This window comes from Cervus canadensis, chromosome 21 (genome assembly GCF_019320065.1).
Source record: "Cervus canadensis isolate Bull #8, Minnesota chromosome 21, ASM1932006v1, whole genome shotgun sequence".
NCBI classification, from domain to species: Eukaryota; Metazoa; Chordata; class Mammalia; order Artiodactyla; family Cervidae; genus Cervus; species Cervus canadensis.
The window spans coordinates 52,292,990-52,320,550 of NC_057406.1; the positions used below are offsets into that span (position 1 = coordinate 52,292,990).

The following is a 27,561-nucleotide window of genomic DNA, read 5'->3' on the forward strand; positions in this document are numbered from 1 at the left end:
TCATGCAAAGAATGATACTTGTTACTATTACACCACTTATGCAATGGTTATCTCCCAGGTACTATAACTGGTGCTTTATATGCTCTTCTACTAATCTGGGACCAAAAATGAATATAAAGGATGTTCAAGGCATAAGCACAAAGAGGTAGTTTAGACTGGCACAAAAGCTTACTCCTTTGGAAAATCTTGAATAAGTAAAAGCAGGCATTCTATACTCCTACAGGTCTTTTTGCTATCTCTACAGAATTCCTATGGCACTCACTTTTTACCTCTATAGATACATGAACATACCTGCAACAAATAGAAAATCATTTTTTTAGAACTGTATCACTTAGAATAGTATTGGTCTGTGTGATTAGCCGCTTAGTCATGTCCAGCTCTTTGTGATGCCATGGACTGTAGCCCACCAGGTTCCTCTGTCGATGGAATTCTCCAGGCAAGAATACTGGCCTAGGTTGCCTTTTCCTCTTCTAGGGGCTCTTCCCCACCCAGGGATCAAATCTGTGTCTCCTCTGTCTCCTGCATTAGCAGGCGGATTCTTTATCCACTGAGCCACCCAGGAAGCCCTTACAATAGCATTAAAAAGTATCAAATAACTAGAAATGACCCTAACTAAAAATGTAAAAGACTTTTGTTCAGAAACTGTAAAACATCAGTGAGGGGAATTAAAGATGACCTAAACAAATGGAGGACTATTATTCCACAAACATGGAACAACAGAGCCAGTTCGCCCCCTAATTATCTCTGAATCACAACTGCAACAACTTTTTTTGAAAACTGACATGTTTTACACTAAAAACATACATGGAAATGCAAAGGGAAAGAATAACCAAAACACTCTCCTGGAAGACTAAGGAGAGAAAATTCTCTACTAGATAGCAAGACTTACAGAGTAATGATGACAGTGTGGCTTTCATGACAAGAGACATAAATACACCTAAGGAACAGAATTGAGAGCCCAGAAGTAGCCCTACTCACAAACGGGCACTTGACTTACAACAAATATTTTAGTTATATGATAGTGAGGACACAAACGGAAATCCATGTGGAAAAGAAAAAATAGAACCCCTACCTCACACTCTATACAGAATGGATTCCAGGCAAGGAAAGATCAATGTGTAAAAGACAAAACAATGACACTTCGAGGAAGTATTATACAAGAATATCTTAATTCACAGGGTGTAGATAGATTTCTTAAACAGCAGGCAAAAAGCACGGACCATAGAAAAGTAGGGAAAAGAGGACTGTATAAAAATTAAGAACTTCTGCTCATCAAAACATACTACTGAGAGTAAAAAAAAAGCAAGCCACCGGCGGGGGCGGGGGGACGGCAGTTGGTGCAGAATATGTGTATTACATATAACTAAAGGGCTTGGGGCTTCCCTGGTGGCTAGATGGTAAAGAATCTGCCTGCAATGTAGGAGATCTGGGTTTGATCCCCAGGTTGGGAAGATCCTCTGGAGAAGGGGATGGCTACCCACTCCACTATTCTTGCCTGGGGAATCCCCAGGGACAGAGGAGCCTGGCGAACCACAGTCCACGGAGTCACAAAGAATCAGACATGACTGAGCGACTAACACTTCCACTTTTCACTTTCACTAAAGGGCTTACATCTATAATATAAATATAACTCCTATAAATCAATAATAAAAAGAAAGACAAACAACTATACATGAAAATGGGCAAAGAAACTTCACCAGTGATACACAAATGATCAGCAAACATCATCATAGGAAAATCCCACTTAAAACCTCAACATACCACCCCACATATGCCAGAATTTCTAAAATTAAAATGACCGCTAGGGCATCCCTGATGGCTCACTGGTAAAGAATCAACCTGAGATGTGGGTTCAATCCCTGATCTGGGAAGATGCCACATGCCGCGGAGCAACAAAGCCTGTGCATCACAACCACCGAGCCTGTGCGCTGGAGCCCGCTGAGCCACACTGCTGAGCCCACGTGCTGCGGCCACTGAAGCCCGAGCGCCCTAAGTCTGTGCAAGAGAAGCCACTGCAGTGAGAAGCCCGCACACCACAACGAGAGAGCAGCCCCTACGCACCACAACTAGAGCAAAAGCCAGCCCAGCAACAAAGACCAAGAAGAGTCAAAAATAAATACGTAAGTACATTAAAATCATTTTGGACTTCCCTTGTACCTCAGTTGGTAAAGAATCTGCCTGCAATGCAGGAGACCCGGGTTCAATTCCTGGATCGGGAAGATCCCCTAGAGAAGGAAATGGCAACCCACTCCAATATTCTTGCCTGGAGAATCTCATGGACAGAGGAGCCTGGCAGGCTACAGTCCATGGCATTACAAGAGTCGGACACAACTTAGAGACTACACCACAAAATCATTTTAAAAAAGACTGCTGATACCTTGTATAAATAATAACATAGGACAGCGGAACTGCTCATATACGGCTACATTTGTCTGTAAATTGGTACAACCACTTTGGAAAACCATTTGACAAATACTACATTTAAATACCTGCATATTCTAAGACCTAGAGATTCCATTTCTACCTATCTACCCAAGAGAAATGCATGTAGAAGTACACCAAGAGCCTGGAAACACCGTTCAGCCCGAAGCCCATCAACAGTAGGATGCACTGAAGAAAACAGCAGGATGGATAAATTGTGATGTATTTGTACACTGGATTACAACACAGCAATAAAAATACATGACCAACAGTTTTCTAAAACTTACATAATGTTGACCCAAAAAACCCAAACATAAAGGTATACTCCATACTTCCACTGCATAAATTTTAAAAAAGAATTAAGTAAACCCAAGCAATGTTGTTTAATAATACACACTTATAAAGACAAAAAAGTACTGAGAAATATCAGGTTATTGATTTTTTTTGGTGATGGAGGAAAAAGAAAAGCTTTTGTAAGGGAGCACCGATGAAGACTAACGAAATACAGGTAAGATTCTATTTGTTGACCCAAGTGACCGTCACACGGTTATTTGTGTCATGAAAGTTCACTGAGCTGTATATTTCTGCTTCTTACACTCTATATATTTTAAATGTCACAATCTAATAAGTTTTGAAAACCTCATCAAATTAAATCTTTCAAAACATTTACATTATACCTTCATGCTTTTTAACAGCAAAGTTTAACACTATGAAGTTCTTAGGGCTAGCAGTGTTAAACGTTCATAAAATCATAAAAGAAGGGCTTCCATGGTGGCTCGGTGGTGAAGAGTCCGCCTGCCCATGCAGGAGACACGGGTCTGATTTCTGATCCGGGAATATCCCACAGGCTGTGGCACAATGAAGCCTGTGCACAACTAATGAACACGCGCTCTGGACAACCCGGGACCCAAAACTACTGAAGCCCGTGCATCTGAGAGCCCATGCTCCGCAACGGAAGAAGCTCCTGCAGAGAGAAGCCCGGGCGCTGCAGCCAGAGAGCAGCCCTGCCCTCGGCAACCACAGACAAGCCCGCACGCAGCGGCAAAGACACAGCACAAGCCACAAACACACAAATCAGGAACAAATTTATAATTCACAAAAGCAACTTTTCCCAATTACACACAAGCTCTTCTCTCAAATACCAAGAAATCGGTGAGCATACACCAGAAGAAGGGACATAATGAGTTATGTAACTGTTCGACCTAACAATCTAGACACACTAACATATTTTTCCTACAGATGTTATCATGCTATATATAGCTAACTGTTGAGTGTTTCTTCTGAATAACTATCACCAAAAAGTCAGAAAAAAAAGTCAACCCAAAACATTATATTCATTTTAGCAGTTATGATGCTATGGTAATAATTTAAAACAACCATATTTCAAGTGGACAGATAGGTTTGGTTCCCCCTTTAGTATTATAGTCTATTCAAAAATTCAAAATACTTAACAGTTCTTTTCATATCTTTTTTCCACCTGATGGTATAAAAATTATGTTTCTATTTAGATAAAATGTACATTTTCCATTTAGATAAAAATCTTATGTGTTTAAAAGTGTCTTAGAGTCATAAATGACCTGAGATTTCCTTTAGAGAGCAAACAATGGAAGAGAAAGGCACATTACGATAATGTATCTAACACTTTCCTAGAGACAATCTTTTTCTGAGGAATGAAAATTGATAGTAACAGAATGCTACCTTTTTACAATGTACTATGTTAGAAAGGTAATTAATTAACAGGTAATTTTGTAACTTTATATAATACTACATTAAGAACTCCTACAAGTAAATAAGTAATATACACATTTTTAAATGGATAAAAGAAAGAACAAGATAACGGAGGAGTAGGTGGACGTGGAGTACATCTCTCTCCAGGGATACATCAGGAATACACCTTCAGACACAGAAGTTCATGCAGAACACCAGCTGAGAGCGGACAGGAGTGCCTGACCAGCGGAAAATAATATATAGAAGCACGCAAAACTTGGTAAGACGAAGGAACTAGGGGGAAAACAGGAGTGTTAGTAGGACTGGACCTGCCCTCAGGGTCGGGGAACTGAAGCAGGAGTCCGATCCCCATATCGGGGCAATTATCTGAGTCAGAGAAAAAACATTTAAGGCTGTGAAACAGCTGATCTGTGGCGACCTAAATGGAATGAGAATCAGACAGTCCTTGCCCCAGCCATACACACCCCGGACAGGGATGCAGATCCCCTGGAAGGCTCAGCGGCTGGGAGCTGGAGTTTAGGGATTGTGGAGCAATTCCAGGGCGAGGGCTGCTGCTGACTATAGAGAGACAGATCGAAGGGATGTGAGGGAGGAGACTGTGGTGGGAAATGCCTGTGGAAGGCATGGAAGCCAGGCAGCCATGGAAGCAAGGCGATACTGCTGAGGCCTGCGTAGGAGATGGAGCCATCCCCATGGCCTCTCTCTCCCCATGTGCCAGCATCCGCAGCTGAACTATAGAGAGATGTATGGGAAGAGTAACATGGAAACTTACGTTACCATATGTAAAATAGATAACCAACGGGAATTTGCTGTCTGGCTCAGGAAACTCAAACAGGGGCTCTGTATCAACCTAGAGGGGTGGGATGGGGAGGGAGATGGGAGGGAGGTTCAGAAGGGAGGGGATATATGTATACCTGTGGCTGATTCATGCTGAGTTTTGACGGAAAACAACTCTACAAAGCAATTAAATTATCCTTCAGTAAAATATAAATTAAAAAGAAAAAAAAAAACCTTAAAAAAATGGATAAGATACAAAAAAGTAATTCATATAAGAAGCATTCACAGAAAAGGTAAGAATGGCCAATAAACATATGAAAAGAGGCTAAAACATTAACAGTAATTAATGTTAATTAAAATAGGATAACATTTTCCTATCAACTGGCAAAAATGAAAAAGATCAAGAACATCAAATGTTGATAAGGGTATGGAAAAATAAAAGTATTTACATATTTCTGGAAGGACTACAAATTGGTACAAACTTTTTGAAAGGCAATTTGACAATACCTATGAAATTTTAAACACACACACCTGCTCTAATACCCAACAATCCCATTTTTAAAATCTATCTTATGAAAAAATTAGTATGAGTCTATAAAGATAAATTTGTAAGGATATTTGTTATAGTACCAGCATAGGAGAATGAATAAGTAAATTTTGGTATATATACACATATAATGAAAATATCAAGCACTCTTTTTAAAATGCTAAATATCCTTTTTACTAATTTAGAAACATGTCCAAGATATATTAATAAGCAGTGAAAATAAACTGAGAAAAATACATATGGAATTTAATTTTTATTAAAAAAAAAAACCCTCTGCACATATGCTTGTATATAAGCACGGAAAAGTCGTCTGCAAGTAAACTCTTAACAATGGTAACCTCCAGAGGGGAAGAGAGTTTTAATTTGGAGATGAGGAGCAGGACTTTTTATTGTTGACTCAATACTCTGCATTGTTTGAGTTCATTTTAATGAACATACATTATTTTTTATTTTTAAAACAGGGATGTATTTAAATATATTGAGTTATTCATTTAGCTGATTTACCCTATTTGGGATTACTTTATATTTAATATTTTATGAAGAATTACTTTATGGTCAGAATCAGACAATTCTCTTAGAATTTCTAAAGGAAGACAAACAAAAGATACCTAGAAAGAGCAGATTCTCCACCAGAGTCCGCATCAGTTCATTTTAAGTAAGGGATAAATTAAAACTAAATATAACGTCTGCGATTAGTAACTGACACAACACACTTTAAACAACAAAGCCAGTGAAATCAAAGATGAAAACCCACCTGCACTATGTCCAAAACCATGCCAGCCGAGACTGTCCCAAAGCCAGCCAACAGAAACGGCACCAGGATCTGCAGTGCCATGACACCACTGGACTCCTTTGGTAACTTCTGGCTTGTCTCCACAATGACATCTTCATCACCATCACTAGACCCATCGTCATCTTGCAGCATGGCTGTAGTTTCTGAAGCCTCCCTTCCATCACAGTAATTGTAGTTGGCATAGTCATCATACTTTTGGCTACAGCTTGACGGCGTGTGCCCACTGTTGCCATGAAAAGACTGCTCCGAGAAACTGTGATATTCCATGTGCTGTTCGGATCTATTACTGAAAGTCTGCGCTGCAGGTGATAACCCATCTTGCCAAATGCTATTTCCTTTTTTGTGCCTGTCTTCCTGGTTTTTCTGGTATATTACTGGAACCATACTCAGCAGTAAGTTTAAAAACTTATCAGACTGAATTGTATTTAAACTTAAAGTCCAGTCCACAAAACCTCCTCCACTGCTTCGACCACCACTTGATTTATTAATAATAGATCTTCCTTTACTATTAGTCATATTGTCATTGCAAAAGACCCTGTTTGCCTTAGATCTCAAGCTTCGTGAGCCAGAGCAGATGAATCAGAACCACACGAACGCTGGTGTATATTAAGATGTTGACTTCATTGTCCAGAAAACAGCACTTCCACTAAGAGAAGATGTTTAGAAGTTCCACAGAGGGACTGGATCTGGAAAAATAAAATAATTTTTAAAAGTCAGAACAACTATCTTGATAACTCATAGTTAAAGGTATAAAATACACATGTTCTTAAACAAACCCTGAGGTACTGACATTATATTCTGTGGGCTTAACACATAACTGGTCTGTGCCATGCAACTGCTTAGGATCTTTCCAACCCAGGGATCAAAACCACAAGGGAAGCCCAAGAATACTGAAGGGGGTAGCCTATCCCTTCTCCAGCGAATCTTCCCAACCTAGGAATCGAACTAGGGTCTCCTGCATTGCAGGCGGATTCTTTACCAACTGAACTATCAGGGAAGCCCTTCAAATGTCTTCAATGTCTCTGCAATTCTACAAAAGACAAATTTATTAAAGTAATAGCTTTCATTACTTATACTGAAGTCTCAGAATTAAATTGCTACCACCATTTCCATATGTCAGCCCAACAAAGGTAAAATATATGACATTATATTTTAAATATATTAAATAATATGTTACTTTATCTCCAACTTAATACAGTATACATTTTGCTATTAAAATATGAAGAAACAATGATAATGTCTGCCATAAAATTACTTGATAAATATCCTAAATAGTGTACATGGTATTTATTTTACATGTAAAACTAGGTTGTCATATTTGTAGTTCTAACAAAAAAAATTCATTCTAGTTGATTTAGGGATATAATAGTGTTACCTAAGAAATAAATAAAATGAAAAGGAATTACAAAGAATCACTTAATCCTATTTTGCAAGCCAACCAAAAGCAAGTTTTTAATGCCCTTCTCAAAGTTAGCTCTGACCTTCAATCTGAGTAGGTTTCTGATTGGCTAGTCAGTGATGAGATTCTCTCTCTAAAGATCTTAAACTAGAGACACACAGTGTAAGCTTTCCATCCTAAAGTCCTGAATATTCACTGGAAGGACTGATGCTGAAGCTGAAACTCCAATACTTTGGCCACTGATTCAAAGAACTGACTCATTGGAAAAGACCCTGATGCTGAGAAAGACTGAAGGCAGGAGGAGAAGGGGATGATAGAGGATGAGATGGTTGGATGGCATCAGTAACTCGATGGACATGAGTTTGAGCAAGCTCCGGGAGATGGTGTGGACAAGGAGGCCTGGCATGCTGCAGTCCATGGGGTCACAAAGAGTCGGATGCTGTTGAACAACTGAACTAAAGTGTAAGCTAGTTTGAGAATGACAGACACTGAAGTTGTGAGGTCATATATCACCTGCCCAGGTACAGAGTCTGACTCTTTGGATAGCTGCCACCAAGGTACAGAGGTTTTCAAAGTTATTAGAGTGGGCCTAAGGCTGCAGGTGTTTCTCAGGAACACCCAGCCCTATCTTACACCTCCAAGAGCATTCAAGATCAACTAATTAGCCCTGATTTGATAAGGGACAGAGAGCCCCACTGCCTAACTGGACTGTTCACCCACCAAACTAGACTAAGAACTGTTGCTGCTATACTGCTGCTTTTAATGAAAACCATTCTATTCTTCAATATTTGTTTTCAACTTCTTAGAATGCCAATCTCCTCTCCTTGGATAGGAAGATCAATGCAAAAATTGGCAAAGGGAAAAAAGAAAAGGGGCTATGTCAGGGGAAAGTGGATGCTAGGGCCTGGTTCATCTACTTCATCATTCACTCACTTGCTTTCTCTTGTGATTATAGACGGGTCTGGGAATTCCTGTGGGGGGAAAGTCTCAACATGTAGATTCTAGGACTCCAGACCTACTGGCTCAGAATCTGTTTGAGGCATAGAAATCTTTTTTTTTTTTTTTTCTTTATACTCCCCAAGTGATTACAGTACAGACATTATGTGGACTTGCAGAGAATCCAATGAGATGAAGTACTAGATGCCATTTTTGCCTCTGGCAGGTGGATCGGTATACAAACTCAGTGTTTAAAGAGAATCAAATGAACGGAAACAATGTCCAGAATGAAACAAGAAGAAACCAAGCAATCCAGAGAGGAGGACAGATGGCTCCTTGAGGACCTTCCATGTAAGAAGAGGCTCAGCTGTATGTCTGAAACTTGGGAGGTTGCCAGCAGCCTTACATGAGTCAGATTGCGTGGGTTTCTGTTCCTTAAACCAATTTGCCTCCTTTTAAATAGTGAGCACTTCACTGCCCGAAAGAGATCTCTAATCAAACAAAAAACAAAACAAACTTTTAAGACAGTCTATTCCACTGAAGGGCCAGTGATGGACATAGGCAATTTCTTCTTCCTCTTGAAGCAGAACTATAAAGTAATCAAACTGGAAATGCAGAGAAATGTAGATGATAGTATGTATATTACCACTCAGTCAGCATTCACCTCAAAATGCATGGTCAGGAAACTTAACCAACTAACCCTAAATAGAAAAATGGAGGGAAGACAAAAAGGGGGGTGGGGGAAGGAATTCTCCAGAAAGTTATCTCTCTTAGAATACCTGCAGGGCATGGCTAAGCAGAGTCTACACTGAGTTGGCCAGAGGGATCCAGATGCATCCAGCTCACACACTTTTGCCCCTGGTATTCTTTCTCAAGGGAAGCTATGAAGAAGGTGAGATGGAGACACAGATATTCAGCCGGTCCAGTGGGCAGAGACCAGACAGAACTTTGGGGTAACTTTAAAACAATGCCTCCTGGAGAAAGGAAGCCACAGGTGTGGAGCCTCGTGCTGGCTTTCAACCCCACTCCCTCCCCTCAGCCAAGCACCGTCACACACTGCGGAACCTGCACGGCTTTACACAACACACCGGGAAGCTGAGTGAAGCAGAAACCACGCTTAAAGGGCATAAAAAACACATGCTTTTGTTGTTTCCTCAGCATCTTTTCCCAACTTTTCAGCTTACAGTAGCTCCATTTCCCACGTGAAATCACACTTGCCTCGCCTATGAGGCGCTGGTATGCCCAGTAATCAAACTTCCCTGCCCTCCAGACCACATACTGACAACCGCCTGGGGCAGGCCTGAGTCCTACCCTGGAATTTCACATTCCTGTCGCCTTATGATTTCCTGAATGGCTGACGGATGCCAACAAAAGAGGCACTACTTCTTCTTCAAGGATTTTACCTTGTGGTGGAGAGGAAAAACAATCAGGTGAGCAAACAAGTAAAGGAGATAATTTATGATAAAGGCAATGAAGGAAACAGTTGATAGAGCAAAGAGTGAATGACTTACAGGGCTACTTCAGAGGGGGAGGCCTCTGGAAGAGTGTTTTCTCAGGACCTCCCTGGTGGTCCAGGGACTAAAACTCTGCACTCTCAATGCAGGGGCCAGGGTTCAATCCCTCGTCACGGAACTAGATCCCACATGCTGCAACCAAAGATCCTGCATGCCAAAACTAAGACCCAGTGCAGCCAAATGAATAAATTAATTCCTTTAAAAAAGAGTGTTTTCTCACTTCGCTTTTGAATGAGATAATTCTGAGATTTGTCACTATATTTTCATCCTCCAAAAGCTCCCTCCATCACCACTACCACCATTTGCACTTGGAGGAAAGCTCATCCATCCACAGAAACGGAGAATCACAGCTAGGAGATGTTGAGAGGGTTCTGATAACACTACACGATTAGGACACCTCATTTATTTAAAGCCCATTCCATCCCGGTTCTTCCCAGTTTTATGGGCCAATAAATCTCCATTGCTTAAGCTAGGCTAAATGGCGCTTCTGTCGTAACATCTGTTTGTAAAATAGTGCAATTTGGAAGTACTAAGAATTACCTTGCTACAAGTGCATGCCATAGACCACATACCACAATCTTGCACTGAGAAAAATGTGCTAATTTTTATTTATCCTTCTTTTTATCCAGCTAATGAGTGATCGGTTAGTCTAATGCTTGCAGACTGACAAGGTCTATAAAGGTCTATTATCTCCCTTAAAGACTTCTTGAATTTTCTTCCTTTAAAGAAGTCACTTAGAAACTCGCTGAATAATGACTACAATCAAATTACTTTGAAGTTGATTTAAAATGGGTAATGTACACGTACGGCACTAAATAAAAAATCAGTTGGATTGCTCTACATTGCTCTTCATCCATAAATGAGTGAAAATTACTGAAAAATTTAAGAATAAGTAAATAGAATTGGGCAAAGTTTCCCTAGTTTTATGTGCTGTAAGTGAAAGAATATCAGTGGAGATATTTACGGGTCACAGGTTCAATCCCTGGGTTGGAAAGATCCCCTGGAGTAGGAAATGGCAACCCACTCCAGGATTCTTGTCCAGAAAACCCTCTGAACAAAGGAGCCTGTGGGCCTGCAGACCCCCAGCCCCCCATCACTCTCTGTGATGGAATCAGAGCCGGACACGACTGAGCGCTGAGCACAGGAAACAGCGGCATCAGCGTGGCCTGGATGGTGATGAGAAACGCAGGCTCTCAGTTCCCAAGCAGAACCCAACCTGCTGGATCACACCCTGTGCTCACAGTATCAACACCATCTCCATATGCTTTGCCTCCCTGGTAGTTCAGTCAGTAAAGAATCTGCCGACAATTCAGAAGACCCGGGTTCAATTCCTGGGTTGGGAAGATCCCCTGGAGAAGGGCATGGCAACCCACTGACTCCACTATTCTTGCCTGGAGAATTCCATGGACAGAGGAGCCTGGCAGGCTACCATCCATGGGTTCTCAAAGAGTAGGACACGACTGGACGACTAAAACACATACCATGTGCTTTATGTAAACATGGCAATTTAAGAAGCACCTCCCTGAACATCCAAAAGAATTTGTATTTATACACATTAGACTAAAAATTAGATGTTGTCAGACTTTCAGATGTGAACAAAGACCTGAGTACTGGTAACACATAGACCACCACTAGTGGGAGCTGAAACTGTACAACCACTTTGGAAAACAACGTGGTCTGATTTACTGAAGAAATTGAAGACGCATACATACATGCCACATTCCAACAACTCCACACCAAAGTCCATACCCTGAAGCAACTCTTGCTTTGTACCCAGAAGACGCATAAAAGAATATCCTTAGCAACATTTTCATATTAGCAAAAAAAGAAAAGAAAAAATTAGAATTAACACAATAAAAGATAAATTGTGGGATATTCACACAATGGAATCTATGAAGGAGGGGATTATGCTGCTGCTGCTGCCAAGTCACTTAAGTTGTGTCCAACTCTGTGTGACCCCATAGACAGCAGCCCACCAGGCTCCCGTCCCTGGGATTCTCCAGGCAAGAACACTGGAGTGGGTTGCCATTTCCTTCTCCAATGCAGGAAAGTGAAAAGTGAAAGTGAAGTCGCTCAGTCGTGTCCGACTCTTAGCGACCCCATGGACTGCAGCCCACCAGGCTCCTCCGCCCATGGGATTTTCCAGGCGAGAGTACTGGAGTGGGGTGCCATTGCCTTCTCCAGAGGGGATTATAAGCAAGCACAAATTTCAAGAGAATGGTTACATTTGTGGAAGTAGTACAAAAACCACACAGAGAGCGCCAAAGCTAGCGGTTATATTTTTTAAGCTGGGGAGCAGATCCCTGAATGTTTGTTATTGTTCTTTAGTTCAGTTCAGTCACTCAGTTGTATCTGACTCTGTGACCCCATGGACTGCAGCACACCAGGCTTCCCTGTCCATCACCGACTCCCGAAGCTTGCTCAGACTCATGCCCATCAAGTAGCTGATGTATCCAACCATCTCATCCTCTATTGACCCCTTCTCCTGCTTTCAATTTTTCCCAGCATCAGGGTCTTTTTCAATGAGTCAGTTTTTCGCATCAGGTGGCCAAAGTATCGGAAGTTCAGCTTCAGCATCAGTCCTTCCAATAAATATTCAGGACTGATTTCCTTTAGAAAGGACTGGTTAACTCTCCCTGACGTCCAAGGGACTCTCAAGAGTCTTCTCCAACACCACAGTTCAAAAGCATCAATTCTTTGGTGCTCAGCTTTCTTTTCAGTCCAACTCTCACATCCATACATGACTACTGGAAAAACCATAGCTTTGACTAGACAGACCTTTATTGGCAAGTAATGTCTCTACTTTTTAATATGCTATCTAGGTTGGTCATAGCTTTTCTTCTAAGGAGCAAGTGTCTTTTAATTTCATGGCTGCAGTCACCATCTGCAGTGATTTTGGAGCCCAAAAAAATAAAGTCTGTCACTGTTTCCACTGTTCCCCCATCTATTTGCCATGAGTGATGGGACCAGATGCCATGATCTTAGTTTTCTGAATGTTGAGTTTTAAGCCAACTTTTTCACTCTCCTCTTTCACTTTCATCAAGAGGCTCTCTTTAATTCTTCTTTGCTTTCTGCCATAAGGGTGGTGTCATCTGCACATCTGAGGTTATTGATATTTCTCCCAGCAATCTTGATTCCAGCTTGTGCTTCACCCAGCCTGGCATTTCTCATGATGTACTCTGCATATAAGTTAAATAAGCAGGTTACAATATACAACCTTGAGTCCTCCTTTCCCGATTTGGAACCAGTCTGTTGTTCCATTGCCAGTTCTAACTGTTGCTTCTTGACCTGCATACAGATTTCTCAACTCTTTAAGAATTTTCCACAGTTTGTTGTGACTCACACAGTCAAAGGCTTTGGCGTAGTCAGTAAAGCAGAAATAGATGTTTTTTTTCTGGAACTCTCTTGCTTTTTTGATGATCCAATAGATGTTGGCAATTTCATCTCTGGTTCCTCTGCCTTTTCTAAATCCAGCTTGAACATCTTGAAGTTCATGGTTCATGTACCATTGAAGCCTGGCTTTGAGAATTTTGAGCATTACTTTGCTAATGTGTGAGATGGGTGCAATAGTGCAGTAGTTTGAACATTCTTTGGCATTGCCCTTCTTGGAATTGGAAAGAAAACTGACCTTTTCCAGTCCTGTGGCCACTGCTGAGTTTTCCAAATTTGCTGGCATATTGAGTACAGCACTTTCACAGCATCATCTTTTAGGATTTGAAATAGCTCAACTGGAATTCCATCACCTCCACTAGTTTTGTTCATAGTGATGCTTCCTAAGGCCCACTTGACTTCACATTCCAGGATGTCTGGCTCTAGGGGGCTGATCACACCATCATGGTTATCTGGGTCATGAAAATCTTTTTTGTATAGTTCTTTTGTGTATTCTTGCCACCTCTTCTTAATATCTTCTGCTTCTGTTAGGTTCATATCATTTCTGTCCTTTATTGTGGCCATCTCTGCATGAAATGTTCCCTTGGTATCTCTAATTTTCTTGAAGGAGTCTCTAGTCTTTCCCATTCTATTGTTTTCCTCTATTTCTTTGCATTGATCACTGAGGAAGGCTTTCTTACCTCTCCTTGCTATTCTTTGGAACTCTGCATTCAAATGGAACATTTTCATTATTTGGCATGCGTGCTTCAGTCTGAATGATACTGTGACAGATTTTATTACTTCCCATTATTGCTTCCCTCCTGTAAGAGGACTGTCATCTCTGCTTGTTGCCAAATTACCTGCAGGGAGTATTACCTGCCTCATCTCTACCGACATCAGGTCTGGGCAGACGACTCAGGAAGCAACAACATCTACAAAGAGAAGCAGTTCAACTCTGCCTTCTTTTCCCTCCAATGTGGGAACGACATGTCCTAGGTTCAGACTGGGTCCTGGGACAAAGAAAACACCCAGAACTACAGGTACTGAAGCTCATCTGCAGCAACCTACGGGCAACATGTAGGAGGAGAGAAAGAAAGCTTTGCTGCTGAAAGCCACCAAGGGTTCGGGATTGTTTACTACCACAGCAAGATTTAATGAAAACTAAACTCAAAAGCAGGCATCTTAAAAAAGAATCTGACCCACATAGTCCCATCTATTTTAGTTTAATAGAGTCTCTCTGATATACTGAGCATGTAAGGATTCCATCTATGGTTAAAGAGCTTTGAAACAGTGTTTTCCAAACATTTAGATCTCGTTAACTGCATTTCCCCCCAAATTTTATCAAGTTAACAATGATTTTTCCTTTAAAATATAAGTGTACATTTTAATACCAAACAAGTAGAAAGGACAAACTCTTAGACTAAAAGCCTTTCCATTGAATACATTTAGATTTATTAAGAACTCACTCCTTGCTTCCTGTGGAAGCTCTGTCATGGGCCAACATTAATCAGGGGAGTTGGGTTAGGGAACCACTGACTTAAAGGAAAACAAACTAATATCAGACAGTCCTGATGAACTCCACTGCAGTTACAAAAAAAAAAGTAATAATATTAAAATTGCTTGTTTTTAAAAGTTAAGAAAAAGAATTGTATGTGTGTTGATTTACTAAATCAGTATCCTGGAGAAAATCTGCCCATTGTGCTGGAGGAGGCAATCTGTTCCTTTGCAAAGGTTAAATAATACACTTGAAAAATTCATCAGAGCAGTTGAGTTAGCAGACTTATGTCATGCCTCATTACTAAGAAAGGCAATAAATGGAAGTCTAATTCTTTATCTTCCCGTTAGAACAACAAAAAGATGAAAGCATTTAGTCAAAAATCTCAAAACTTGTCACAGCACTGTCACACACATATATTCACACACCAAATGACCTAGAAGTCAAGGCAGATTATGGTTATTATGTATTCTTAGTTTTCCCACTCTCCAAGTGTGCATTCTGCTTTTCACTTCCTCTGAATATATGTATTCTACATCTCTGTTTGTTAGAAGATGCAGACAGTCACCGAACAGGATGTATTATGCGGTCAGTTAAGTCAGATTTCAGAGAGGTCATGCCAGACAAAATGAGACCTTAGCTAATGTTTTACAAATTATTTTATTTTATAAAAAATTTTGGCACATTTTTTTCAATAATACTCAGTAAGTACTGACTTGTTTCACTGGATAGCAGGTTCACAAAGAAGGATTGTATCTATTTATAATAATTTGCTTTTTTGCAGCATCCAAACAGCAGGCTGCCTTTATGGCTGACCCGTTTTCCTCCACTATTTCCATTTAAAGAGTAAAAACTATCTAAACATAAATTCTCATTGATTTCAATGATTACTCTTTCCATTTAAGCAAAAACTATTTTTAAAAGTCTCAATAGTCTTTTCAATACCCAGTTTGGTCACCTGAATTCCTTAGCTTCTCCATTTCTTATCCCCAAACTCCATTTTCCTGAAGAATTGACCATCAAATCACTTTTCTCAGCACATATCCCGAACAGCTCTTAACCAATCCCCCCTTTGGTTTACTCATGTTCACTCTGACGCCAGCTTTCTGCTGTCCTGCCATAAACTCACTGCCAAACCCTTCTTCCTGGAGAAACATCAGAACCCACAAGGCCACCCTAGTCGCACGCATGGTGGTCACAGCCTTGACTACTAATCACACTGAAGAGCTCTATTCCCCATTTGAGCTAGTCCAACAGCTACTACTAAAATCATATCTCATTAAAAAAAATTTTTTTTTTTTTTTTGGCAGCGCTAGCAGCATGCAGGATCTTGTTTCTGGACTAGGAATCGAATCCAGGCCCCCTGTATTAGGGGTGTGGAATCTTAACCACTGGACTGCCAGGAAAGGCCCATCATTTCTCATTTTAAACTCTTTGACTTCACTATACTCATCCACAGGGCTCCCTACATGCTGATTTCAGGTTCCTAACTGTTTCAAACTAATTGTTTCTACTCAATTTCCTAAATCAGCTAAATTATTATCTCTTATTCTTCTTTAAGCTTCCTCTATTCAACCAAATTTCTTTTATTCAGTTGTCCCTATACTTTCTACCAACTGTTCCTAATGTTCTGGAACTTTGGCTTCATTCATAAGGTCACCATAAAAATTGACCACCTCAGAGAAATCTACCTAAATTAATGTAGAGTTCAGGGTACAGAGAGGAAAAAAACACAGTCAAAATTAAATGCCCAAAACCGTGAGCCAGGTTCTTATCATGTACAGTTTTAAAAGAATTTTTTAAAAATAAAAGGTATCCATTTGGTCTCCCATTGCCAGTTCCTACAGGGCAAAGAGAACATCTTTTTCTGATGATACTTGCTATATTGCTTGACCCTCAAAAGTTAAAAATCAATACGGCAATGAAAAAGAAATCTCCAGAACTCCAAAGGTACCAATATTACTGCTGCTTGGCAGAGATATATGTAATTCATAGTATCCAGTTGGTTTTTCCAGTAGTCATGTATGGATGTGAGAGTTGGACAATAAAAGAAGGCTGAGCACCAAAGAATTGATGCTTTCAAATTGTGGTGTTGGAGAAAATTCTTGAGATTCCCTTGGACAGCAAAGAGATCAAACCAGTCAGTCCTAAAAAAAATCAACCCTGAATATTCACTGGAAGGACTGATGCTGAAGCTGAAGTGTCAATAGTTTGGCCACCTGATGCAAAGAACTGACTCACTGGAAAAGACCCAGATGCTGGGAAAAACTGAAGGCAACAGGAGAAGGGGATGACAGAGGATGAAATGGTTGCATGCCATCACTGACTCAATGGACAGAGTTTGAGCAAACTCTGGGAGACAGTGAAGGACATTGAAGCCTGGCGTGCTCCAGGCCATGGGGCTGCAGAAAGTCAGGCACAACCTATGGAGGGAATCACATGACTAGGAAAAAAAAAAAATGTATGGATCTTTTTTTTTTGCCCATTTCCTGTAGTTTACCAAGGAAGAGGAACAACCCCAAGGCAATGACTCTAAACAACAAAGGTGCCTCCAATCAGCAACTACCCCACAAACTCCATGTGGTATAAGTCTCAAACTGGTCCAAACAGCAGCAATCCACATTATCTTAGCTCACAATTTCTATCAATGTTCAGGGCATTTATAGTACTTCGAAATTGAAATATAAAACATGCTACCTCACAAATACTGTCCTCCCTGATGAAAAGGCTCACCTCTAAAGTAGAATGAAGTATCTCTCCCCAACTCCTTTTTCTGTTTTGGCTCAAATGCAGAGTTAGCTCCTAAAAAAAAAAAAAAAAATTGAGTTTTTTTATTTAAACTGGAAACTGTCTACTTAAAGTGAATTCAAGCATTCACACAGGTTTCATTTATGTAATAGGTACTGATGTCAAACTTTATTGATCTGGAGGTCCTGACAGTCTCTAACAAACACAAAAGCTTGAGAAATCATGGGAATGATTCAGCTCCTGCTATCCAAAAGCTAGCTGATTCCATAAAACAATCAGTCATTCTAAGGCTACCCACAAATAGAAAAAAGTAACAGTCAAAGTTTCTACAGGCCTAAAAGACAGCTAAACAGTTGTAAAGAATTTGAGTCCAGAGAAACAATCAGTGGGTAAAATAAATCCTCAATACACCTCAAATAATTTTTCAAAGGAAACCAGACCCAGACAACTGATTTTGTTTTCAGAATCACAACCCTCAATCCCACTTTTAATAAAAGTCACTTTTAAAAGAATGCTTTATTTGGAAGAAGGATACATCAAAGACAAGCCAATGAGTCAACTAAAACAAAATCCACATTTGAACCATTTCTGCTTATTGAGAAAATGTTGACAGAATAAATAGAGTGTGCATCCAAAGAACAAAGTGTATTGCATAAACAAAAGTCTATTCTACCAAGTGCCAACAGTTAGATTAAATTTCGCCCCTACCAAACCAACTGAAAAGTGAAAAACAAATCATTTTACTAGATATTTTGGTTAGATTAATCACAATACATAAATATTTTTATAATATGGTGACTGCAGCCATGAAATTAAAAGATGCTTGCTCCTTGAAAGAAAAGCTATGACAAACCTAGACAGTGTTTTAAAAAGCAGAAACATCACTTTGCCAACAAATGTCCGCATAGTCAAAGCTATGGTTTTTCCGTTAGTCACGTATCGATGTGAGAGGTGGACCATAAACAAGGCTGAGCACCAAAGAATTGATGCTTTTGAACTGTGGTGCTGGAAGACTCTTGAGAGTCCCTTGGATAGCAAGGAGATCAAACCAGTCAATCCTAAAGGAAATCAACCTTGAATATTCATTGGAAGAACTGATGCTGAAGCTGAAGCTCTAATTTGAAGAGCCAACTCAATGGAAAAGACCCAGATCCTGGAAAAGATTGAGGGGAGGACGAGAAGGGGGCAGCAGAGCATGAGATGGTTGAATGGCATCACTGATTCAATGGACAAGAGTTTGAGCAAACTCAGAGAGAGTGAAGGACAGGGAAGCCTGGCATGCTATGGTCCAGGGGGGTTCTCAAAGAGTTGGACTTAAGAACAACAATACAGGTAGTAGACAAAAATCAGAACTATCAGTACTACTGTTTGAAATAATTCAGTTAATGGTCAAATAACAAAGGAGTTAAAGCACAGAAATCTTTTGAAGTTGAGAAACTGCTTTTAAGCAACAAAAAAAAATATATTTCTCCCACTTTAAAATATTTCTTACATGTATCTTATTTTTTAAAAAAACTACCAATTAATGATGCTCTTGCAATTAACTTGCAATTGACATTCATTAATTTCCTGCAAGCTATGGCTAAGAACGGGCTTCGAAGGTAGCTCAGTGATAAAGAATCTGCCTTCCAAAGCAGGCAATGCAGGTTCAGTGCCTGGGTAGGAAGATCAACTACAGTAGGAAATGACAACTCGGTCCAGTGTTCTTGCTTGGAACATGCCATGGACAGAGGAGCTTGGTAGGCTACAGTTCATGGGGTCTCAAAGAGTCGGATACGACTGAGTATCTGAACACACACTGCTAAGAACATCACCTTATCAATCACCCCTAGAGAGAATCATATAAAATTTTACTTTAAAATTACACTACAGAAAGCCTTGCTACTGAAAACTGGCATTTTTCTTTTTCTTTAATAAAGATTGAGCCACCCTTGAGACTTCCCTGGTGGTCCAGTGGTTAGGACTCTCCTAGCTCCCACTGCAGGGTGTCCAGCTTCAATCCTTGGTCTCCTGGTTGAAGAACTAGGATCCCACAAGCCACATGGCCAAAAAAACAAAGACTGAGCCACCCTTTTACTTTACTTCAGCAACAAGAAACTTACAGCACATCTGAAACTCAAATTTATGATCAATTTATTCACATTAATGTTACATTCTTAGTTTTATTTTCTCTTGTACTGGCTTCATAACTTTTTTTTAAAAAACCAATACTTCTTGTAGTTGTTTTTATAAAGTAACTCAACACCTTTGTGTAAAAGGTAGTGTACATGAGAATAAAACATAAATAATACATTTCCTTACTGGTTTTCTCTGGCATTTATAAATCTGAAATACTTAAATATAGATACTAGGTAACATAATAGGATAAGATTAACTCCAGCATTTAAAATGAGAAGTATACTTCCATATTTTAGCCTTAATACATCTTTATACTCTTGAAGAGAATTCAGTTTGAAAAATCTGAACACAGTTCTGCAGACAACTTAAAAGATATACTTTATTCTTTGCAAAATTAAACTGAAAGCTGAATATAAAATCTTTCAGAATTGTAAAGTACAGAAAAGATAATCATGTGTCAAAGCAAAAATCTTCTTTCTAAGAAAAGGCAAAGGGAAACGTGATAGGCCATGGGTAAGGTTAACGTTTTTCTTTCTTTGAAGACCAAGAGTGCCCCATCATTTTCACGGTGATTCCATTCCCAGTATTTACTCAGAGCACTTCTATTCCTCTAGGGACCCTGGCTCCTTCCCCCATGCCAGCGATGAAGTCGCACACTACATCCAGAGGAGCAGGCCACACTAAATTACTCTGCCTTCCACTAGGTGGGGGAACAGGACAGCCCCCGCATCGAGCCAGGGCTTCCTCAGGTGGGGGTCTAGCATCACCTTCCCTCACCGGGACACCTTCACCATGGCATCACCCAGGGAGATGAAGCCAATCTTCCACGTTCCCAAACTGGACTTTCCCTCAATATTGCTCCCTGGAACACGGCTCTCCACTCAGGCACACAAACTCACGGCAAGAGACGCTATGCAGAAAAGGTGACCCACAGGTACACAGGGTTACATTAGTCAACTATTTTGGCATCAATCTCAAACAATGATCTAGCTCTTTCAGTATGTCTACTCTCTGAAACCATCTCTCTACCCTTTGATCAGGGCTACATACTTTCTTGTTCAAATACCACTTAAAAAAAAAAAAAAAGGAGCCCAAAGGCTTTAAGTCCAACTTGAAGTTCAAACTAAAACTATCCTCAGGTAGTCAAAATAACCTGACTACCTTTCTTTCTCAGCTCATCTGAAATGGTGTTTCTGATGTCCACTGGCACAGAGTTCTTTTTTACCATTCTGTTTTTCACAGAATATGTGTTAATTTCAAAAAAAAAAAAAAAAAGCAGGGGGGGAGAAGAAGCCCAAAGGACAAACAAGAATTGTTTATTTTAGAAACGCACCATCCAGAGATAATCACTGATGATGTAATAGTATATATGATAACTTTGCTATATTTTTTCTTTTTATACATATATGTTTAAATCAAAAATACACTCATATTATACACACTGTTTGGCATCCTGCTTTTGCATTTTGTAAAATATCAAAAGACTTTCTTATCAGTATTCTACAAAGTTATTTTTAACACTACTTATAATTTCCTCTTTCTAAAACTCCCAGGGGTTCTAAAATTTATTTTTCCTACTTTATCCCTCTCCACAGTTTCCCAACAGGAACACGACTAAAAGGCAACAGTCTTCATTCATTAACACATCCTAAACAGCTTCCAGAAAACTAACATTCTGTATTCATAGAAGTGATTTCATTTATATTTTATATTGTTAGATGACCGTGAATACATTACTGCATCTACCCCACCAAGCTCCAAGGCAGGGCCAGGGTGCCACCAAGTCCATGGTGTGTCTCTCCCATGATCCATCACATATAATTCAAAATGGACTTTCCCTCAATAATTAAAAATGATAATAACTCCAAACAAAGTAAGAGTCATAACAAGATGTGACATTTCCTGGAAAGACCATCTCATTGTTTCTTTAAAGACTACAAAACGTTAACAGATGGCCAACAGGCAACAAGATATTAGAGAGATGCAAATCAAAACCACAATGAAGTATCATTTCACACTGGTCAGAACAGCCACCATCAAAAAGTCTAAAAATAATAAATGCTGAAGAGGGTGTGCAGAAAAGCGAACCCTCCTATAGTGTTTTGTTGTGTTTTTTTGTGTGTGTGTGAGAATGTAAATTGATGCAGTCACTATGGAAAATAATATGGAGGTTCCTTAAAAAGAACTAAAAATAGAGTTACCATGTGATCTAGCAATCTCACTCCTGGGCATAATATCCAGAAAATATGAAAATTCTAACTCACCTCAGTGTTCATAGCAGTACTATTTACAATAGCCAAGACATGGAAACAACCTAAACGTTCACTGACAGGTTAATGGATATTATTCAATGATGAATGTAATAAAAAGAAAGAAAGAATGCCATTTGCAGCAACTCAGATGGATCTAGAGATTATTATACCGAGTGAAGTAAGTCAGAGAAAAACAAACACACGATATCACTATATGTGGAATCTTAAAAAAATAATACAAATGAATCTATAAACAAAACAGAAACAGACTCACAATCACAGAAAACAAGCACATGGTACCGTAGGGGAAGGGAGGGAGGGGAAGTGATAAATTAGAAGTGTGAGATTAACAGATACAAACCACGTATGTAAAACAGATAAGCCACAAGGACCTACTACTTAGCACAGGAAACTACATTCAATATCTTGTAATAACCTATAATGGAAAATAATCTGAGAGATATATATACATAGAAAACTGAAAAAATTACAAAACATTATTTAAATGCTTTTGTGTCTTTTGGTGCCCCTCACTAATACTCAAACACATGCTTGGCTGTGTGCTGAGGGGCTCAGTCGTGTCCAGCTCTTTGCGACCCCATGGACTGTAGCCCGCCAGGCTCCTCTGTCCATGGGGATTCTCCAGGCAAGAATACCGGAGTGGGTTGCCATGTTCTTCTCCAGGGGATCTTCCTGACCCAGGAATCAAGCCCAGGTCTCCCGCGTTGCAGGCACATTCTTCACTGTCTGAGTTACCAGGGAAGCAAGACTGTCTATTAAGCACTGCCCCCAGAGATTGAGAAAAGAATAGGCTTTTTTCCAAGGAACAATTTGACTTTAAACTCAGATGATAAAATCTATGCATAATCAAAATCTCAGACTTGAGTACATAGATTTCAGTCTAACACATTTTGAAAGGGAGAATATTAACTGCTTGTTCAAAGTTGTATTATTCATGTGGAATCACTGGCAAATGCTTTATGCCATGTTTGAAACTGTACAAAGCTTCCTGAGACATTTGCCATGCTTTCATCAGATGAATAAACTGATAACATGATCTGCATTGAGTGGCTTAATGGGGAAATTTCAAGTGACTTATTCAGCAAATCTTCACACTTCAATTAAGAGAGATGATTTGCTTGCAAAAAATTACAAGTGAAGAAGTGTCAGCACACTAAGGATACTGACAGTAGTTAAGAGGTTGGCCTCCAAAGTCAAACCTTGGTTGTTGTTGTTTACTCGGTAAGTGGTGTCTCTTTTTCGACCCCATGGACTGTAGCCCACCAGGCTCCTCTATCCATGGCATTTCCCAGGCAAGAATACTGAGGTGGGTTGCCATTTCTTCCTCCAGGGGATCTTCCCAATCCAGGCAGGCATTGACACGTGTGTCCTGCATTGCAGGAGGATTCTTTACCACTGAGCCACCAGGGAAACCCTGGTTTGGCTTAAATTCTGACTTTCACTAGTTATGGGACTTATGCCTCTATTCCTCAGTTTCTTCAAGGAAAAAATATCTCCTCCACAGGTTACTGTGAAGGCTAAGTAACTTACTACATGTAATATGCTTACAACAGTGTATTGAGTCTTCAATAAATATTAGCGAGTTATCATCATCATTACTCATCATTATTACTCTATACTTTTTATAAAGGGTTCATAACCTAACTTTCTACCTCCTTATCCCCATAATAAGGAATATGCTAGTTACACTTTGCTATATTAAACCCCTGCCTTATGATTTTCAGATCAACTGTTTTGTTCCAACTTTCTCTAAAAAGTCAACTGAAGTTTAATATTTACATTTTGTACACTGTCCTCATCCTACTTTTCATTAAATTAAACTGCCAGCATGCTATAAAATATTATATATCTATAATGACTAGTATATACAGAGACCAAATGGTACATATTATAGATACTGAACCACCCAGGTCTTCAGGAAACCACTATCTCCTAAAAGAAAAAAAGGAAATGAAACCTAGAACAGGAATTAGCTCTAATACTATTGTTAAATTTAAATATCATATCTAATGTACTTTTTTTACTTCTAGAAAGATAACTAAGTAACATTTTTATAATTTACAAATAAAACAAACAACCTCAAACCATCACTGTAACGTTTATTCTAGATTAGAAAACTAAATCTGCTCAACCAGAGCAAGAAATATTACAAAGACTCCATCATGAGTTTGCCTGGGGTTATTCTGAAACCCACAATCCAGAAATAACAGACAAGAATTTTCCGACTTTTCTTTTTCCAAGAGTACTAGAATGTTACCATAAAAATTCTTTCTTTGTTATGTAAAAGATAGAGGAAAGCGGAGCATGAAATGAAGCAAGTAGGCCAGGCTTTGGACTCCAGTACTACCTGTTAATTTTGCTTTCTTGATCATAGATACGACAGTCTGCTTAAAATCCCAGGAGAATACACTGGCTAATAATGAAAAAGATTTATTTGTCCACTAAATGTTGGGCTTATTACCTTCCTATATTGTTTGGAATATGAATAGCTTATCAAAAAGTCACTCTTGAACTAAAGAAAAAAAAACAAAAACACTTCTTCAAAGAACTAGAGAGTCAGGGACTTCCCTGGCGGTTCAGTGGTTAGAACTTCATGCTTCCAGTGCAAGGGGCGCAGGTTCAATCCCTGGTCTGGGAACTAAGATCCTGAAAGATGTATGGCATGGCCGGGGGGAAAAAAAAAAAGAACTAGAGTCTTATCCATACATCCTATAAAATATTTAAAAACTTAAACCCAAAAGAAAGGAGAACAATCACTCATTCTTTAGAACAGGGGTCCCCAACCTCTGGGATCTAATACCTGATCATCTGAGTGGAGCTGATATAGTAATAATAGAAATAAAATGCACGATAAATGTAATGCACTTGAATCATCCCGAAACCTCCCCCACCCCCTCCCCGATCCGTGGAAAAATTGTCTTCCACAAAATCAGTCCCTGGTGCCAAAAAGGATGGGGACCTTCTGCTAAGACAAGAAAACCACTGAAAGCAAAAAGGAGACTTCCTTGGTAGATACTTGTGTGATCTTTTCTGAAAACCTAGGAGACAGACAGACATGCTTATACACTACAGCTCAGGAAACTGAGTCTCAGAGAGGTTAAGCAATACGCCCAAGTTATAAAGTAAAGACACAGTAGGCCTCCCTGGTGGTTCAGCACTAAAGACTCACCTCCCAATGCAGGAGACGCGGGTTCAACCCCTGATCCGGGAAGATTCCACGTGCTGAGAAGCAATTAAGCCCACGGGCGGCAACCACCGAGCCTGTGCTCTGGAGCCCGCGTGACGCAACTACGGAAACCTGCGCGCCGAGAGCCTATGCTCTGCAACAAGAGAGCATCCCCCACTCTGCAACTGGAGAAAGCCTGCACAGCAAGGAAGCCCCGGCATAGCCAAAAATAAACAAACACATGCTGCTGCTACGTCGCTTCAGTCGTGTCCGACTCTGTGCAACCCCACAGACGGCAGCCCACCAGGCTCCCCCATCCCTGGGATTCTCCAGGCAAGAACACTGGAGTGGGTTGCCATTTCCTTCTCCAATGCATGAAAGTGAAAAGTGAAAGTGAAGTCGCTCAGTCTGTCCGACTCTTAGCGACCCCGTGGACTGCAGCCTACGAGGCTCCTCCATCCATGGGATTTTCCAGGCAAGAGTACTGGAGTGGGTTGCCATTGCCTTCTCCAAATACATACATAAATATTTAAAAAATAAATAAAGACACAGGACTCAAATTCACAACTTTCGAACCAGCTAACGATAAAGAAGAAATGACAGGCATCCCGGTACAGCAGTGGGAGTGGCCGGAGATGAGGAATACAGAACCAAGGCCTCCTACTGCTCCCTCCCAAGTCCACTCACGCCCAGCACTGGGTGGATTAAACTGAATTCAAGCTCTCTTTGAACACAATCGATGGCTCAGGAATGGAAATGGCTATTTCCCATGCCTCACTCCCTAATTCACAAGTACATTATCTTGTCTCACTCAATAAACGAGCAGTTACTGAAGACCCAGAAATGTAATCATACCATAAACTGACCATTTTATAAGTGCCACTGGAGAAGGGAATGGCAACCCACTCCAGTATTCTTGCCTGGAGAGTTCCATGGACAGAGGAACCTGGTTGGCTACAGTCCATAGGGTCGCAAAGAGTCGGACACTTAAAAGTGCCATATAAGATAGTGTAAAAGAGACTATTTATATCTTTAATATCTGCCCCTCAAATGCTCTTGCTTTACAGTAATTGCACTTACTTATATGAAGTTCAGTTGCCTTTTACTAGTCTGTGAGCTCTTGATACAAAATTCTGTATATTCCCCACTTGTTTAGTTGCTAAGCCGCGTCTGACTCTTCGGCAACACCATGGACTGTAGCCCGCCAGGCTCTACCGTCTGTGGAAGTTTTCAGGCAAGAACACTGGAGTGGGTGGCCATTTCCTCCTCCAGGGGATCTTCCCCGACTCAGGGATAAACCTGTGTCACCTGCATCGGCAGGCAGATTCTTTACCACTGAGCCGCCAGGGAAGCCCCATTCAGTATCACCTAGGTGGCGTCCACTAAAAATGTTAAAAGGAGCAAACGAAATGATGATGAGTTGAACCTTAAATAACAAGGAAGAGTCAGAGAGATGGGAAAAAAGAGGGGACAGTGCATTCTAAAAGGTGGCTGGTAACCAGGCAGACAACTCCTGGGGAATGAACAGGCAGGCCAGAGCAGAAGATCCACACCACCAAGCAGCAAAGACGGTAAACCAAAGTCGTGGAATTCCTTTGCGGGGGGTTAGGATTTCCTTTTCTGAATCAGGCCGATTTGCTTTTAAACATTTATTTTAATGCAGGAAAACTCTGTGTTTAAATTAAACCTGCGTGAAACCCCACTATATTGATAGAAAACAGGTACTCTGAAGCCCCACTCAGTCCCCACCTTATCTGACTTGAGAAGACTCCAAAGGCCCTCCTTGGACCACAGTCTGAAAAAACCTGGGTTAGAAACATGTCTGGAAGCACCGATGCCAAAGGGCTCAGAGCACTGACCTCTGGGTTGGCCTAGGTGGGGGGAACATGGTAAGGAGGGACTTGAAGTAATATTTTCACTTTTTAAATGTCACATATTTTTACATCATTTGAACTGTTGTTTATATTGAGCCCTTCTACTTTTTAGACTTTAAAAATAAATAAGACACCATTGCTCCAAAAAAAGCATTTTTTAATGGTTCAATTCAAGTGGATTGCTACATTTTAATGAATCACTTCCTTATAATTGCAGGATATCATTTTAACTAAATTACATCGCAATGAAAATGAACATCTCTGTACATAAGACTTTCCCATATTTAGAATGATTTGCTTAGGATAAATTTATACAAGTTAATGGTTTCCATTTAAGTTCTATAATACATGGCTTAAAATAAGACTCTCTAGAACACACAAAAAATACAAAATTCAACGAGTA

General features: G+C 40.1%; 1 protein-coding gene across 7 annotated transcripts in view; it reads right to left on the reverse strand.

Annotated features, from left to right (window-relative positions):
• The window catches only part of SLC41A2 (solute carrier family 41 member 2), a 130,899-nt gene that overhangs the window by 96,576 nt on the left and 6,762 nt on the right, over positions 1–27,561 (reverse strand). For 3 of the 7 annotated variants that reach the window (XM_043440969.1, XM_043440972.1, XM_043440970.1), the window contains exons 2-3: positions 17,713–17,781; positions 6,228–6,952 (exon numbers count right to left, since the gene is read on the reverse strand). In XM_043440969.1, the coding sequence (XP_043296904.1) occupies positions 6,228–6,782 (555 nt within the window). In that variant the 5' untranslated portion in view covers positions 6,783–6,952; positions 17,713–17,781. Of the gene's footprint in view, positions 1–6,227; positions 6,953–14,344; positions 14,498–17,712; positions 17,782–27,561 lie in introns of those variants that run through there. The other 4 variants (XM_043440975.1, XM_043440971.1, XM_043440976.1 and 1 more) reach the window with 2 other exon arrangements.